Genomic DNA, 12,410 nt, shown 5'->3' on the forward strand with positions numbered 1-12,410 from the left:
GAGTTGCTGTGGTCTTAAGTCGGGGAATGGGGGGTCGACAAAGGATGTATAAATTGACGGTGGCAAGTGAACCAGATCCATCAGCATTTGTATAGACTTGAGCATCGGATCGATCCAAGCAAGCAGGCTTACCCGATGCGCTAGGCCCAACCTTTACCCCGATGCCGGATCGGGGCGAGAGCAGCTTTGCATAATTAGCCCGCTATCTCTCGGTTTATATCTCCTCGCCGGTGGTTTAGATGCGCTGGACACCCCCTTTTCGCATGTCGAACGACACACCCTTCATCCAAGCAGTGACTGTCCACCGTTACACTAGTGTCAATTCAACATGGCCCCCGGTGTAGGAGGCTACCGTCAAATCAACAAAGCCTTGAATATTTGTGCCTTCGAGGAGTATCTCGAAAGCCAGCAGACGCATTTGAGCTATATTCCAGACGTGGAGCAAATCAGCCCCCGTGTAATTCGAGTGCTCGGACAGAATCCAGGAAAGGTTATTTTATTCCATGTATTCGAGATATCTGCCATACGCTGACCAGCCCTACATCCCTCAGTTTACCCTCCAAGGAACGAATACGTATATCGTCGGCACGGGGACGAAGCGCCTGATCATCGACACTGGCCAGGGAATTCCCGAATGGGCGGACCTGATCAAGGAGACTCTGTCCCGCGGTGACTTCTCGTTGTCTGACGTGCTCCTCACCCACTGGCACGGGGACCACACTGGTGGAGTTCCTGATCTCCTTCGCATGTACCCCGATCTTACGCCACGCATTTTCAAGCACACGCCAGACAGGACTCAGCAACCTATCGTCGATGGCCAGATCTTCAAGGTAGAAGGTGCCACTGTGCGAGCAGTCCATTCCCCGGGCCACTCGCATGACCACATGTGCTTTATTTTGGAAGAAGAGGAGGCCATGTTTACGGGTGACAATGTGCTGGGCTCGGGAACAGCAGCTATTGAGCATCTCAGCACCTGGATGGTAACATTGAAGCAAATGCAGAGCCATGGCTGCAAACTGGGCTATCCAGCCCACGGAGTGGTAATCACCGACCTTCAGTCCAAAATTGGCAGTGAACTGGCCGGCAAGCTACGACGGGAGCGCCAGGCGCTGCAGGCGCTCCGACAAGCAAGTCGGAATATAAGCGGTGGACCCGGTAAAGGCAGGCTTACAGTCAAAGAGCTTGTGGCGGCTGTGCATGGGGACCGAATTGATGACGGTATCAGGGTGCTGGCTCTGGAGCCATTCATGGATGAGGTGCTCCGCAAGCTGGCAGAGGATGGTGCGGTGGGATTCGATATGCGAGGAGGTGTGAAAAAATGGTTTGCTGTGTGATACATGCTTGTCCAAGTTGCTATGTTCTGTTTAGATCTGTCTTTTCGTACTAGGAATTCTATGCCATTTCTTTTCCCGCAATGACCATTCGATAATGCATCACACAGCCATACCTGACATTCGGCGCTTTTGGATATTGGGGATCAGCCTCTTTATTCGCACGCTCTGTTTTATTTAACGATTTTGGTTGCTTTTACAAGAGGTTTCGTGTATATAGGTTGAGTAAGACGTCAGCTGCTGGAGACGACTCCCCCGACATAGCAGCCCTAGAGAGGGCAGCTGTATAGTATGAATACTACTACTACTACTACTACTACTACTACTACTACTACTACTACTACTACTACTACTACTACTACTACTACTACTACTACTACTACTACCTGACATTCAGGCTTGCAGGCGATTCAGGTGGCCTTACCGTTCTACAAACGTACATAGTTTAGTGTACGTCAATTCATATTCATACAAAGCGCACAATAAATTCACTAGATTGAAAGCTGGATTTGATAGGACACGGTTGATCCAGCGCTGCTCGCGAGGCTTGGGTAAGCATCGCACATTGTTACTTTTCAAGGCTTAGCCAACATCGGTGCAATTCTCGCTTTCTGCCGTTCAGCCTTTGTGCCGAGTGCAATAAAGGACTGCGCCTAAATTGCGCCATCAAGTCCGGAGCTCGCGAATCAAGGCCCTGAACCCCAGAAATGCCCCGAACAGCGGATACAGCGACCGCATAACGTGCAACCAGGCCCATTTCACCACGAGAACCCGGACCACACCTAATTCTGTGCTTTCCTCCGACCTATGCAATTCGAACAAGGTATTGTTCGTCGGTACCATGACCCACAGGGTGAAAGGTATCATGGCTAATGTCGACACAGCCGCCAGTGCATATGGGGACCATAGAGGAGAAATCGCGGCCCTCTTGCTCAACGCCACGTACCCGTATATGCCGCATGTGGCGACACACAGCGCGGGCATAGCGATGCTCCCGTAATGGTAGAGTCGCGCCCACTGCCGTAGCAGTTGAGGTCCATCGTCGATCGTGTCGAGGAAAACGGGGATCACCAAGGCTGAGAGACCCATCATCGATCCTGCATGGATGTCTAGCATTAGCCCGAACCGATTCGGCTCGAGAGCCTGTCCGCTGTACTGACCTGATAGGAACGATCCAGAGACCACGGCCGTGGCTGAGACGTACGTTTCTTTCGTCATGGCGGTCGGTGTGTGTAGCAGGATTCCGCCGGATTGAGTTATTCGATGGGGTATATAGTATAGATCCTCTCGGCATAATTCTTCTCGCAGTCTAGATAAAGCCATCACTCCATTCTTGCAGTCGGGTGAAAAGAAAATGCCTCATTTTCCTCTTGTCTCATATCCACCCCCTGCCCAAGTGAACTTCGAGTAATCGTCTACCCCAACATGGCTTCTTCCACGCACCCGGAAGTGCTCGAGCTCACTGGTTCTGATGAGAACAAGTACCTTTGCCTCACTATCTGTGGCTACCGCAAAGCAGGCATGAGCGAGGAAGACTACCGAAACCATATGGTCCACGTCTCTGCGCCGATGACAAAGCATCTCATGGTCAAGTATGGCATCAGGCGATGGACACAGGTGGGATATTCCCATATCCCAGTCATGCACTCTTCAGGCTGACCCCGACCCGTAGATCCACAACCAAGCCGCTACGCGCGCATTGATGGCAGAGCTTTTCGATCCGCAGATGGCGAATGTCGCCGACTTCGACTGCTTCAGTCAGGTCGTGTTTCAGGATGTAGAGGACTATAAACGGATGAAACAGGATTCCTGGTATAAGGAGCATTTGGTTGGTGACCATGAGAACTTCGCGGATACGAAGCGGACGCTGTGAGTTTGAGCCTCTCGGGGAGTGGCCTTGTTTACTGATCGCAATAGGGTGACTATCGGGTGGATTGAGGAGTTTGTGCGAGACGGTGAAGCTGTTGATGGATTCAAGTCCTAGATACCTAGTTTTAGATGCAAGTGTTATGTTCATCGGGACTGAAGACTAAATGTATGCAAATAACCAGGAGTAGGGTTACTCTTCACTATCTCGACTCAGGTGTAGAGTGTCAACTGAAGTAACCTGGAATGCATAAAAGATGTCCCATTGGCTTCATATAAATTAAAGGAAATAGCACTGTCCAGCATATCTACGAAGCTGTTACAAAGTCGGGAACCGCCTCCCACATGGCATCGAAGCCGACGCCCCAAACCCACTTCTTCTGAGGCTCAGTATGCGAAGCGGTGGAATCATAACAGATCTGGGCAATTCGCAACCAGGCATCTCCCTTGACAGGCAAGATGTCGGCGTGCTCCTGCTCGAACGGTAAGGCGACCTCTTCGGCATTCTTGAGGGCGCGCACAAACTTGGCAACATGTCCGTCATCATGGTACCGGTTCAAGGCGTGATACAATTGCTGCCAATTCATTCCCCGGCTCAGCGTCGGTTCGTAGTTGAGAAAGTTCTCATCGCGCAGCTCCGGCGCTGCACAAGCTGCGTACCACACCAGGTCCAGCCGTGCCTTCCATTCCACCAGGCGCGCCTTGTCCGCGATCGAAATCCAGTCCGCGCGGCCGAGCACCGTGAAGAAAATGGAGCTGGTCACGCAGTGCATCAAGAAGAAGTCGATCTTGCGCTCCTTACCCGGCTTATGCGGCCCACCACACGCCCAGGCCGCGCAGCTCATCATCTCGACCGTGGCACGCTGCACATCGTGTTCGTTGGGGCTCACTTGGAACTGGGCAGTCACATGGACAATCTCGTCAAAGGCCCGGCCGAGAACGCCGTCACGAACCTTCCAGGGTCCGTCGGACAATCGGGCTGCCGTGCGGATGGTGTCACTAGCACGCACCTGGCGATAGAGGTCGACCAGAGGCTTGGAGGCCACCGACCTCGTCCCAGCTAGGGCCTCTGCTGCCTGGAAAAAGACGTCGATTTTCATGGGGTCGTGGCTGGCAGCCTGGGCGAGACCCTCGGCCACGAGTCCAGGCAGATTGAACTCAATCCCGAAGCCAAGATGGATGATCGGGTGGTACAGGCCCTCGAATAACTGAGCTAGCATGAAGTCGGCGAGGGGCGTGCGACTAAAGCAGTATCTGCTTACGACGGCCTCCTTCGAGCTCCCCGGCTGCTCCAGTTCCTGCTCGAAGAACGCCAGGAAATTCGAGTACTGATCCAGCCGCTGCATGTGTTGTCGGAATACGGCTGGGTCGCGCATCTTTTCGACGGCTGGGGCCTCCATGGGAGGGAGTGGTCGCTGGATGGGTTCCCCATCATCATACGCCCTCTGTAAGTCGGCTGGGGTGCCGCCCATTGCCAGAGTGCTCAGGATGGCGTGCGGGATGTGGTTGTGACCAGCAACATCGCGAAAGTACATGTGCCACTTTTCGTGGTTCTGTTGCAGCAGAGTGCTCGCTGCATCGGTCGCGCCAGGGGAGTAGGGTTCGATCTGCCCGAGGACTTTTTCGGGGGAGAGATGAAAGCCTGCTTTGGCAGGGGCTTCAATTGTTGTAGTAGTCATTGTTGACGGTTAATCCCTATAGTACTGTGGAAACCAATATGGTGAATCTTAAGTGCGCCCACCACGATATTTAGAATGTCATACTACTGGTTAACTTCCATCCCTCCCGCGCGATAACCCTTGAGAAATACCCCGACATGACAAGGGCCGCAGTCAGGCCATGCGCGAACCGTCCGAAGGGTAAATACCGTCGGGCGTTCTTTGCCCGCGCAGTTATTACGCCGGCTGACATTCCTCATACATACATACATAGGTAGTCACGGCGTTGACCGAAGCGTAGTGGAAACGATTCAGCAGATACAGCTGTGTGTGCAGACTGGCAGATTCATCATCTTACTCCAAACCACAAGATGGAAGTCAATGACAAGTTCTTTGCCCGGGACGATGTCTTCTGGGAAAACTACCTGAAGGGCCGACCCCGAGTGCCCGACTCCTTTTTCGACCGCATTTTCGACTACCACAAGGCCAAGGGCGGACATTTTGGGACCGTCCACGATGTTGGCGCAGGCAACGGTCCCTATGCCCTGCGACTGCGCTCCCGTTTCGATCATGTTATCGTCTCCGATATCGTGGCGAACAATATTGAATTAGCCCGCCGTCGCCTACAAGGGGAGGAGGGCTTCAGCTTCCGCACGGCCCGGCTGCAAGACGCCGACGATATCGCGGCCGGCAGCGTCGACATGGTCTTCGCAACCAACGTGATGCATTTCGCTGACCCCCAGGACATCGCCATGGCCGCTATCGCGCATCAGTTGCGACCGGGCGGCACTTTTGCCACGGCCGGCTTTGGTCCTGCGCGGTTTCACGATGTCCGCCTGCAGAGCTTGTGGGATCGCATTAGCCGCGAGGGTGGACGACAGCTCCTTAAAAAGGCCAATGATCCTATGGAGACTGCGCGGGTTATGCTACGAACGCAGGGAACGTATAACGTTGCCCCTCTGCCGCGAGGGACTTTCGCCCCGGGCGCGCTGCGAATCCATCTCAATATGACAAACGCGGGCATTCAGAGCATGCTGCCTCTAGATGATGTCTATCAAAACACATCTGAACCGAATTACACGGGGCCGGACGATGTCAAGATCTACGAGGACGACGAGGGCTGGAGCTTTGAGACGGACCTGGCGGGGGTGAAGGAGCATTTTGAGTCTTTCCCATTTGTGTCGCAGTTTCCCGGTGCCTTCACGGACATGTACCGAGAATTAGACGATCTTCTCGCGGATGGGAAACCTGTACGGGGCTATTTCCCGGTCAAGGTCATCTTAGCGACGCGGTCTTAGCTAGGCTGCGATGAGGTTATATCTATCTATCTATCTATATCTCTATATATATATTGTGCGGCATATGTCTGGCCTCTCAAGCCCCCGTCTCGAAATTAAGGCAGATCCTTGAAATCCACGGTAAATGGCCTCATTCTAGGGTACATATTTAGTTGAAGTGAGCGCTGAGTTATAATACTGTATACCATAGCTCTCATCCATAGTTACACATTACTAGGCCAACGTTACTTACATGAACATTAATATAAACCGCTCGCCTAAGGTCGAGAAATGTCACATGCCATACTTGGATAGTAGTAGGCCTCAGAACTGCCCCATCCATGAAAAAATCAACTTCGGCCAGCTCGGTGCCTGTCCGCTGCAAGGATTCTGCAGAAGAACACGTCAGCCACAGGGGGGGCCAGGGTCATATCTGCTGGGATGTTAGGTAGCCAGTGATATAATAAGAAACAGCTCGCTAGGACGCACGGACAAACATGACTAATAATGGTTACATCGTGGAATGGTAATCTATTCGGGGGCTAGAATGATCCGCATGATCGCCCTCGGCCACTGGAAACACGCTTAATTCGCATCTTAGAAATTCCCGAACATGGTCAAGGGTGCATGTACGAGGACACGTATAAGAGACGGAGATGGAGGCACGCGCAGAATAGGCGACAAGTAACATGCTAGAGAGAGGCCTGTTGATCGAAATAATTGCTCCAACAGTCTCAGCCGAAAGGACTGGCCACTGTTCGTGTATTGGACGTCACGTCTCCTTGGCCTGTCCCTCCACGGCCGTCATCTCATCACAGGATGGACGATCTAGCCCAGCTCCAAAGCTGCAGCAACGAGCTCGCCACTGCCATTACGAGCCTGGCGAGCTACGCTGGAAGTGGAAATACCCAGCAAGCAATCAATAATCAGTCGCCTTTTGAGCCCGAGGAGGTCCAGAGAGCAAAGGGAAACATCTTAGCGGTTGCCACCAAGCTTAGGGCGTTGATATGCGGGCCGACAGACTTTTTGCAGCATCTCGCGAGCCAGGTTTTCCATCCATCACGCCTAAGCCGTTGAAAGGACTCAGCTAACGCGAACTCCAGAGCGAAATCCTCGCGTGTCTGCGGTGGCTTGGTGAGTTCCAGATCCTGGCCTGTATCCCGTTGATGGGGAGCGCGCCGATCAAGGATATCGCCGACTTGACCAACGTCCCCGAGTCTCGCCTGCGCCGCATCATCCGGTTGACTGCGACGGCTGGCTTTCTTCGCGAGCCAGAGCGTGACCATGTGGCACACACCCCCTTATCAGCATCCTTCTTCTCGAACCCCTCTCTCCTGGATGCAGCCATGTTTCTGTCTGAATCCGCTGCTCCAACCGCATTGCAGATGCCCCAAACCGCCCAAGTGAAAGAGAAATCGAGCTCGCCTCCATCCAATGGTACCCCATGCGACCTGGCCTTGCCCAGGGGCACGGAATTCCACACCGCCCGCAAACGGCGCCCCAAGCTGAATCGTCAATGGTTGGCATATCTTCACCACGCGGCGGGGTTACATACAGCCGACGATATAGCCGCCGTTCTCACGCAGCTGGACTGGCCCAAACTGACCAACGGGCGCGACGGAAGTATAATAGAGGTATTTCCATGTGTTCCTTTGCCCGGACGTACCACGGGTGTAAGTATGCCATACCCCGGGTTGACCACTGTCACGCACAGGTCGGCGTCTCTTCGTGGTCCACGTCGATAGCTCGACGCCTGGCGCACTTTTACCCGGCGCTCCATTTCACCGTCCAGATCAGCGACCCAGCCGCTGCCATCACCCAAGAGGAGTTCCATCCCCGGATTACTGCGACAAGTCGGATCCTTGGGACACGGCAGACGGCCGCGGGAGCGGCGGTCTACATCCTGCATCTCCCGTTCGCATCGTCTTCCCCCAGTGCGGTGATGACGGAGCTTGCCGTGCACCTCGACGTTTTGCGGTCGCGTAGCGGCATCCTGCTGATCCTAACGCCTCGTCTTCTGCCCCAGCCTGGGAGCCTCCCTGACGCTGAAGTGGAGGCGACGGCCCGTTCTCGAGATCTGGCGCTCTGGCAGATGGCGGACGAGGGGGAGATGGAGATGCTTGAGCTGCTAGAGACGATTGACACGGTCCGGGACAGCCTTGGAAAATTAGTCGTGACCTCTAAACTACGCTCGCGGAACAATTTGGTGGTTGCTGTAACAGTCGAGTACCAGAGGGATTTACCTAGCTAGCTAATACGGGGCTGATAGCGAGTTATTTGGCTCGTTAGACACTAGTTATAGCTATGGAATGACAAGAAGACGACGACGAAGAAGAAGACTGGAAGGGAGCGAGTCCATACACCAGGAATGCTACTCATAATCCATCAGCCCTACGATCTTCCGATCGAGCGCTATGAATATGCTATTTCGAATACTAGTGTACGGCAACTAGACCTATTCAAAAATCTTCTCCAGATCATGCTCAGCCCAGCGAATGTCCGGCTCCAGGCCGGCAAACTTCCACACCCCATCAACCAAGCAAAACTGCACAGTAGCCTTTCCATGGCCATGGCCCGTATACAAGACCTCCGTCAACGCATCATCATTGTACTTCTGATGCGCAACCCGCATCTGATGGTGGCCGGTGATTCGGTCCTCATGGGTCTGCACCAACTTCCCAGCGCCGACAAAATGCTGCGTTTTGATGCGCGCGTTGCCCAGGAATTTCTCGCTAGACGCCATCGCCAGGAACTCGTCGGCGGGCATGGCCTCCCACAGCTTGCCGATTACGTTCCGGTAGTCAATCTGCAGCAGTTAGAAGATGGACGCTACAATGCATCCGGACAGGGATGGCGCACGCGGAGGGTTGGCGCGATGCATTTTGCCAGACGGCCCCAGTCTTTGGTGTCGTAGCTCTCGGCCCATTCGAATAATGCGATCTGGCATCCTACGGCGTCTGAGGTATGTCAGCTTCTCTCCAATTTCCTGTCTCGGATGAGGGGGCCAGGTTGGGCGCACCTTCGTAGGCCGGCGTCTTCGGGGGAACGATTTTGGTCATGTTGATCACTGTCTGATGGGTGAGTCGAATTGGCCTTCAATTTCTGAGGGGGAGTTTATTCTCGCTATAAATAACCATTTCTCCCGACCACGCGCGAGACTAGTAAATGTTCCGATATCCATCTTGCATTGTCGCGGAGCCGAGTTCGGGACAATAGTGACAATAGTGACGGGATTTTGTGGATAGATAAAGTGCCTTAAAGGGTTCCTGGGTGACATAGTATTTGTCCTCAAGCCAAATCCTCCACAGACTTTGAATTCTGTCCTGCGAAAACGTCCATCACTCTATCATGACGATCCCCTACGCTCCCGGCCGTCTGGACGGCAAAGTAGCCCTGGTGACTGGCTCCGGACGCGGAATCGGCGCAGCCATCGCCATACAACTAGGTCGACTGGGCGCCAAAGTCGTTGTCAACTACGCCAACTCTGCCGAGCACGCGGAGAAGGTCGTCTCTGAAATCAAGGCCCTTGGCTCCGACGCCGTCGCTTTCAAGGCCGACATGCGCCGCGTCGCGGAGACCGCCAAGCTCTTTGACGATGCAGTCGCCCACTTCGGGCACCTGGATATCGCCGTCAGCAACTCCGGGGTCGTCAGCTTCGGGCACCTGAAGGATGTGACCGAAGAGGAGTTCGACCGGGTGTTCAGCCTCAACACGCGGGGCCAGTTCTTCGTCGCGCGAGAGGCGTACCGCGTGCTGAGCGAGGGAGGCCGGATTATCCTCACCTCGTCCAATACGTCCAAGGACTTCAGCGTGCCTCGCCACTCGGTCTACTCGGGCTCTAAAGGTGCCATCGACTCGTTTGTGCGCATCCTGTCCAAGGACTGCGGTGACAAGAAGATTACGGTCAATGGAGTCGCGCCTGGCGGCACTGTAACAGACATGTTCCATGCAGTCTCGCATCATTACATCCCAAATGGGGAGAAGTTCACGGCGGAGGAGAGGCAGCAGATGGCAGCACATGCATCGCCCCTGCATCGCAATGGGTTCCCTGAGGATATTGCTAATGTCGTTGGTTTTCTTGTTAGTAAGGAGGGTGAGTGGGTTAATGGGAAGGTCATCACTCTAGACGGAGGCGCGGCGTAAAGAGTGAAGGGGAATTGTTTTTACATTATTGAAAGAAGAATCATTGCAAATCAATCTATATTCCTCTTTTGCTACTCTGAATCTCAGTAACCAACTTAATACCAACCTGGTGCTGTCAAATACGGTTTTGATGACTAGAATGCTGATGGAATCCGCCTTTGCTTCTGGTCCAAGTCTCAGGCATGGTCTTATTCAAGCAATGGACAATTCGAGTATGAGATCTGCCATTTGATATTGGGCGCTCAGGCACTGACATTGACGGTTTACTGCGATTCTAGTTATAACTCTAGCATGTCATAATCCAATAGTGAATCAGCATCTACGTCCAATCTCCGTCCAGCAGATCCTCCACCTTCTTTCCGGCCGCCATTTCCCGGTGAATTCCCTCCAGTGTCCAGTGCACAAATTGATGGCCAGGTGGAATATTGGTGTTCCGAAATTCGGCTCCGCTGACCAAATGGGCAAATGCCTGGCCGTACTTTTCATACACGTAGCCTTCAGGGTCATGGCGGAAGAGCCACTTGGGATAGCGCACGCGGACCTTGCTTGGGTCGGCTTTCACAGCATCCCAGTCAGTGGTGTCGCCAAGAACCTGTGCGTTCACAAAGGCCATTTTCTGAGTGCAGCTCGCGCGCTCGTACCGTAGCAGGTTGTAGACTCGAGTGCCAAGTGGGACACCTGCGCCCGGCGCCGAGGCGGCGGCCGGGCTCGAGGCAATCTGCAGGCTTGTAGCCAACGTAATCGCATCTTCGAGGGCAAGGGTACCCCCTGCGGCCGAGGATGGTACCGTGGAGTGTGCTGAGTCCCCGATCTGTACGACACGACCACCGGGCGAGACCCATTCGCGACGCAGGTTGCGCCAGCGCAGCGGCCAGTGGATGATGCTGCTCCGGGGGGCGGTACGGACGAGGGCCTCGAGGACCGGGTGCCAGTCCGAGTCTGACTCCCCTGGCACTTTGGCCCGGCGCAGCACGTCGATCACCTCGTCCGGGCTCACGTCCGGGTCCCACGACTCACGCGCAACCTTGTCCTTGGCTAGGAGATGGTCGCGCGGCGTGATGCCGAATGCAGCTAGTTCGGGCGACAGGTATAGCCCGATGTGCATGCCGGACCCCATCCAGAACTCATAGGTGTGCTTGCCTCCCCAGCGCTGGCGGACCGCCTCGTCCGCGAACGCCAGCTTGGCTGGGAAGGCTGTGCGGTACACGGACATGCCGCTGGATTGGGTGGGCAGATACTCGTCGGCAATCAGCAGCTCGGAGCGAGAGCGGAAGCCGTCGGCAGCGACGACTGCACAGAATCAGTATCATGGACCGTAGGATGGGTATAAAGGGGGCACTTAGGGGCACTTACCCACATGCGCCTTTCGAATGGATCCGTCCGTCATCCGAACACCGGCAATTCCAGCACTCTCATCCTCAAAGTAGCTCTCGACGCGCTGGCCATAGTCCACCCGGAAGCCGAGCCTCGCAACCTGGCGCAGGAGCATGCGATAGAACTTCTTCCGGATCTGCACGGCACCAACGTAGGGAAACCCCCCCGGCCGCGCCTCACGCTCGGCGACATACTCGGGCGCATTGTAGTTTGGGTGAGCGGGCCCATCGACGAGCTCGCCATTATGGCGGTAGTAGTATGTGCCCACGGTGACCTTGTCTTCCTCCAGTTCGCGGCGCATCTGCGGCCAGTGCTTCATGATCTCCAGCGCGGACGGCTGGATGATGATGAGATCGCCACTGTAGTTGGGCCCTTGGTTGCGATCGACAATACCGACCACATCATGGCCTTTCCTCCAGCATTCGAGCGCTGCCATTAGCCCGGCGAAGCCAGCACCTACAATGAGCACCTGCACGTATGTCAGAGGCCCGCGCGGAGGAAGCGGATCCTGAGATGTCCAGTTCTCTGGATCGAACTCATGTTTATCGCCGGTTGCAAAAAACCGCAGGGGTTCCTGGGACTCAGTGATACTGCCCATGGTAGTGTGTCTGTATGTGTGTTCGATATGAGTGTTCGATATGGAAATTTCTGTATAGCTCCGAGGCTCAGCGTTATATCCTCGCATCTACATCATAAATGATTTGGGGTTCAGTGGTTTGGTCCATCGGTCAGCCGGGTGAATTCGATCTGCTCCCCAGTCA

At 54.5% G+C, this 12,410-nt stretch overlaps 9 protein-coding genes across 9 annotated transcripts; 5 read left to right on the forward strand and 4 right to left on the reverse strand.

The window, feature by feature from the left end:
• Positions 1–328: 328 nt before the first annotated feature.
• tpcB (metallo-beta-lactamase type thioesterase tpcB) lies at positions 329–1,334 on the forward strand (the record flags this gene model as incomplete). Its single annotated transcript, XM_033560183.2, has 2 exons — positions 329–490; positions 552–1,334. 2 exons carry the CDS (start codon positions 329–331, stop codon positions 1,332–1,334), a joined length of 945 nt encoding a protein of 314 aa, XP_033416074.2.
• Positions 1,335–1,997: 663 nt separating this feature from the next.
• tpcL (anthrone oxygenase tpcL) lies at positions 1,998–2,549 on the reverse strand (the record flags this gene model as incomplete). The annotated part of the gene is made up of 2 exons (XM_033560184.2): positions 1,998–2,428; positions 2,492–2,549. The coding sequence occupies 2 exons, from the start codon at positions 2,547–2,549 to the stop codon at positions 1,998–2,000; spliced, it is 489 nt and encodes a 162-aa protein (XP_033416075.2).
• A 207-nt stretch (positions 2,550–2,756) lies between these two features.
• tpcK (decarboxylase tpcK) lies at positions 2,757–3,315 on the forward strand (the record flags this gene model as incomplete). Its single annotated transcript, XM_033560185.2, has 3 exons — positions 2,757–2,948; positions 3,004–3,200; positions 3,249–3,315. The coding sequence occupies 3 exons, from the start codon at positions 2,757–2,759 to the stop codon at positions 3,313–3,315; spliced, it is 456 nt and encodes a 151-aa protein (XP_033416076.2).
• Positions 3,316–3,505: 190 nt separating this feature from the next.
• ALT_5885 (questin oxidase family protein) lies at positions 3,506–4,876 on the reverse strand (the record flags this gene model as incomplete). The annotated part of the gene is made up of 1 exon (XM_033560186.2): positions 3,506–4,876. The coding sequence occupies one exon, from the start codon at positions 4,874–4,876 to the stop codon at positions 3,506–3,508; it is 1,371 nt and encodes a 456-aa protein (XP_033416077.2).
• Positions 4,877–5,226: 350 nt separating this feature from the next.
• Positions 5,227–6,153, forward strand: ALT_5886 (class I SAM-dependent methyltransferase; the record flags this gene model as incomplete). Its single annotated transcript, XM_033560187.2, has 1 exon — positions 5,227–6,153. One exon carries the CDS (start codon positions 5,227–5,229, stop codon positions 6,151–6,153), a length of 927 nt encoding a protein of 308 aa, XP_033416078.1.
• A 798-nt stretch (positions 6,154–6,951) lies between these two features.
• ALT_5887 (uncharacterized protein) lies at positions 6,952–8,383 on the forward strand (the record flags this gene model as incomplete). Its single annotated transcript, XM_033560188.2, has 3 exons — positions 6,952–7,179; positions 7,236–7,766; positions 7,847–8,383. The coding sequence occupies 3 exons, from the start codon at positions 6,952–6,954 to the stop codon at positions 8,381–8,383; spliced, it is 1,296 nt and encodes a 431-aa protein (XP_033416079.2).
• Positions 8,384–8,587: 204 nt separating this feature from the next.
• On the reverse strand, positions 8,588–9,191 carry ALT_5888 (scytalone dehydratase; the record flags this gene model as incomplete). The annotated part of the gene is made up of 3 exons (XM_033560189.2): positions 8,588–8,938; positions 8,992–9,089; positions 9,152–9,191. The coding sequence occupies 3 exons, from the start codon at positions 9,189–9,191 to the stop codon at positions 8,588–8,590; spliced, it is 489 nt and encodes a 162-aa protein (XP_033416080.2).
• Positions 9,192–9,480: 289 nt separating this feature from the next.
• ALT_5889 (versicolorin reductase) lies at positions 9,481–10,275 on the forward strand (the record flags this gene model as incomplete). Its single annotated transcript, XM_033560190.2, has 1 exon — positions 9,481–10,275. The coding sequence occupies one exon, from the start codon at positions 9,481–9,483 to the stop codon at positions 10,273–10,275; it is 795 nt and encodes a 264-aa protein (XP_033416081.1).
• Positions 10,276–10,594: 319 nt separating this feature from the next.
• On the reverse strand, positions 10,595–12,247 carry ALT_5890 (uncharacterized protein; the record flags this gene model as incomplete). The annotated part of the gene is made up of 2 exons (XM_033560191.2): positions 10,595–11,565; positions 11,629–12,247. The coding sequence occupies 2 exons, from the start codon at positions 12,245–12,247 to the stop codon at positions 10,595–10,597; spliced, it is 1,590 nt and encodes a 529-aa protein (XP_033416082.1).
• Positions 12,248–12,410: the final 163 nt, after the last annotated feature.

Source organism: Aspergillus lentulus (assembly GCF_001445615.1).
Source record: "Aspergillus lentulus DNA, contig: Alt09, strain: IFM 54703, whole genome shotgun sequence".
Lineage (NCBI taxonomy): Eukaryota > Fungi > Ascomycota > Eurotiomycetes > Eurotiales > Aspergillaceae > Aspergillus > Aspergillus lentulus.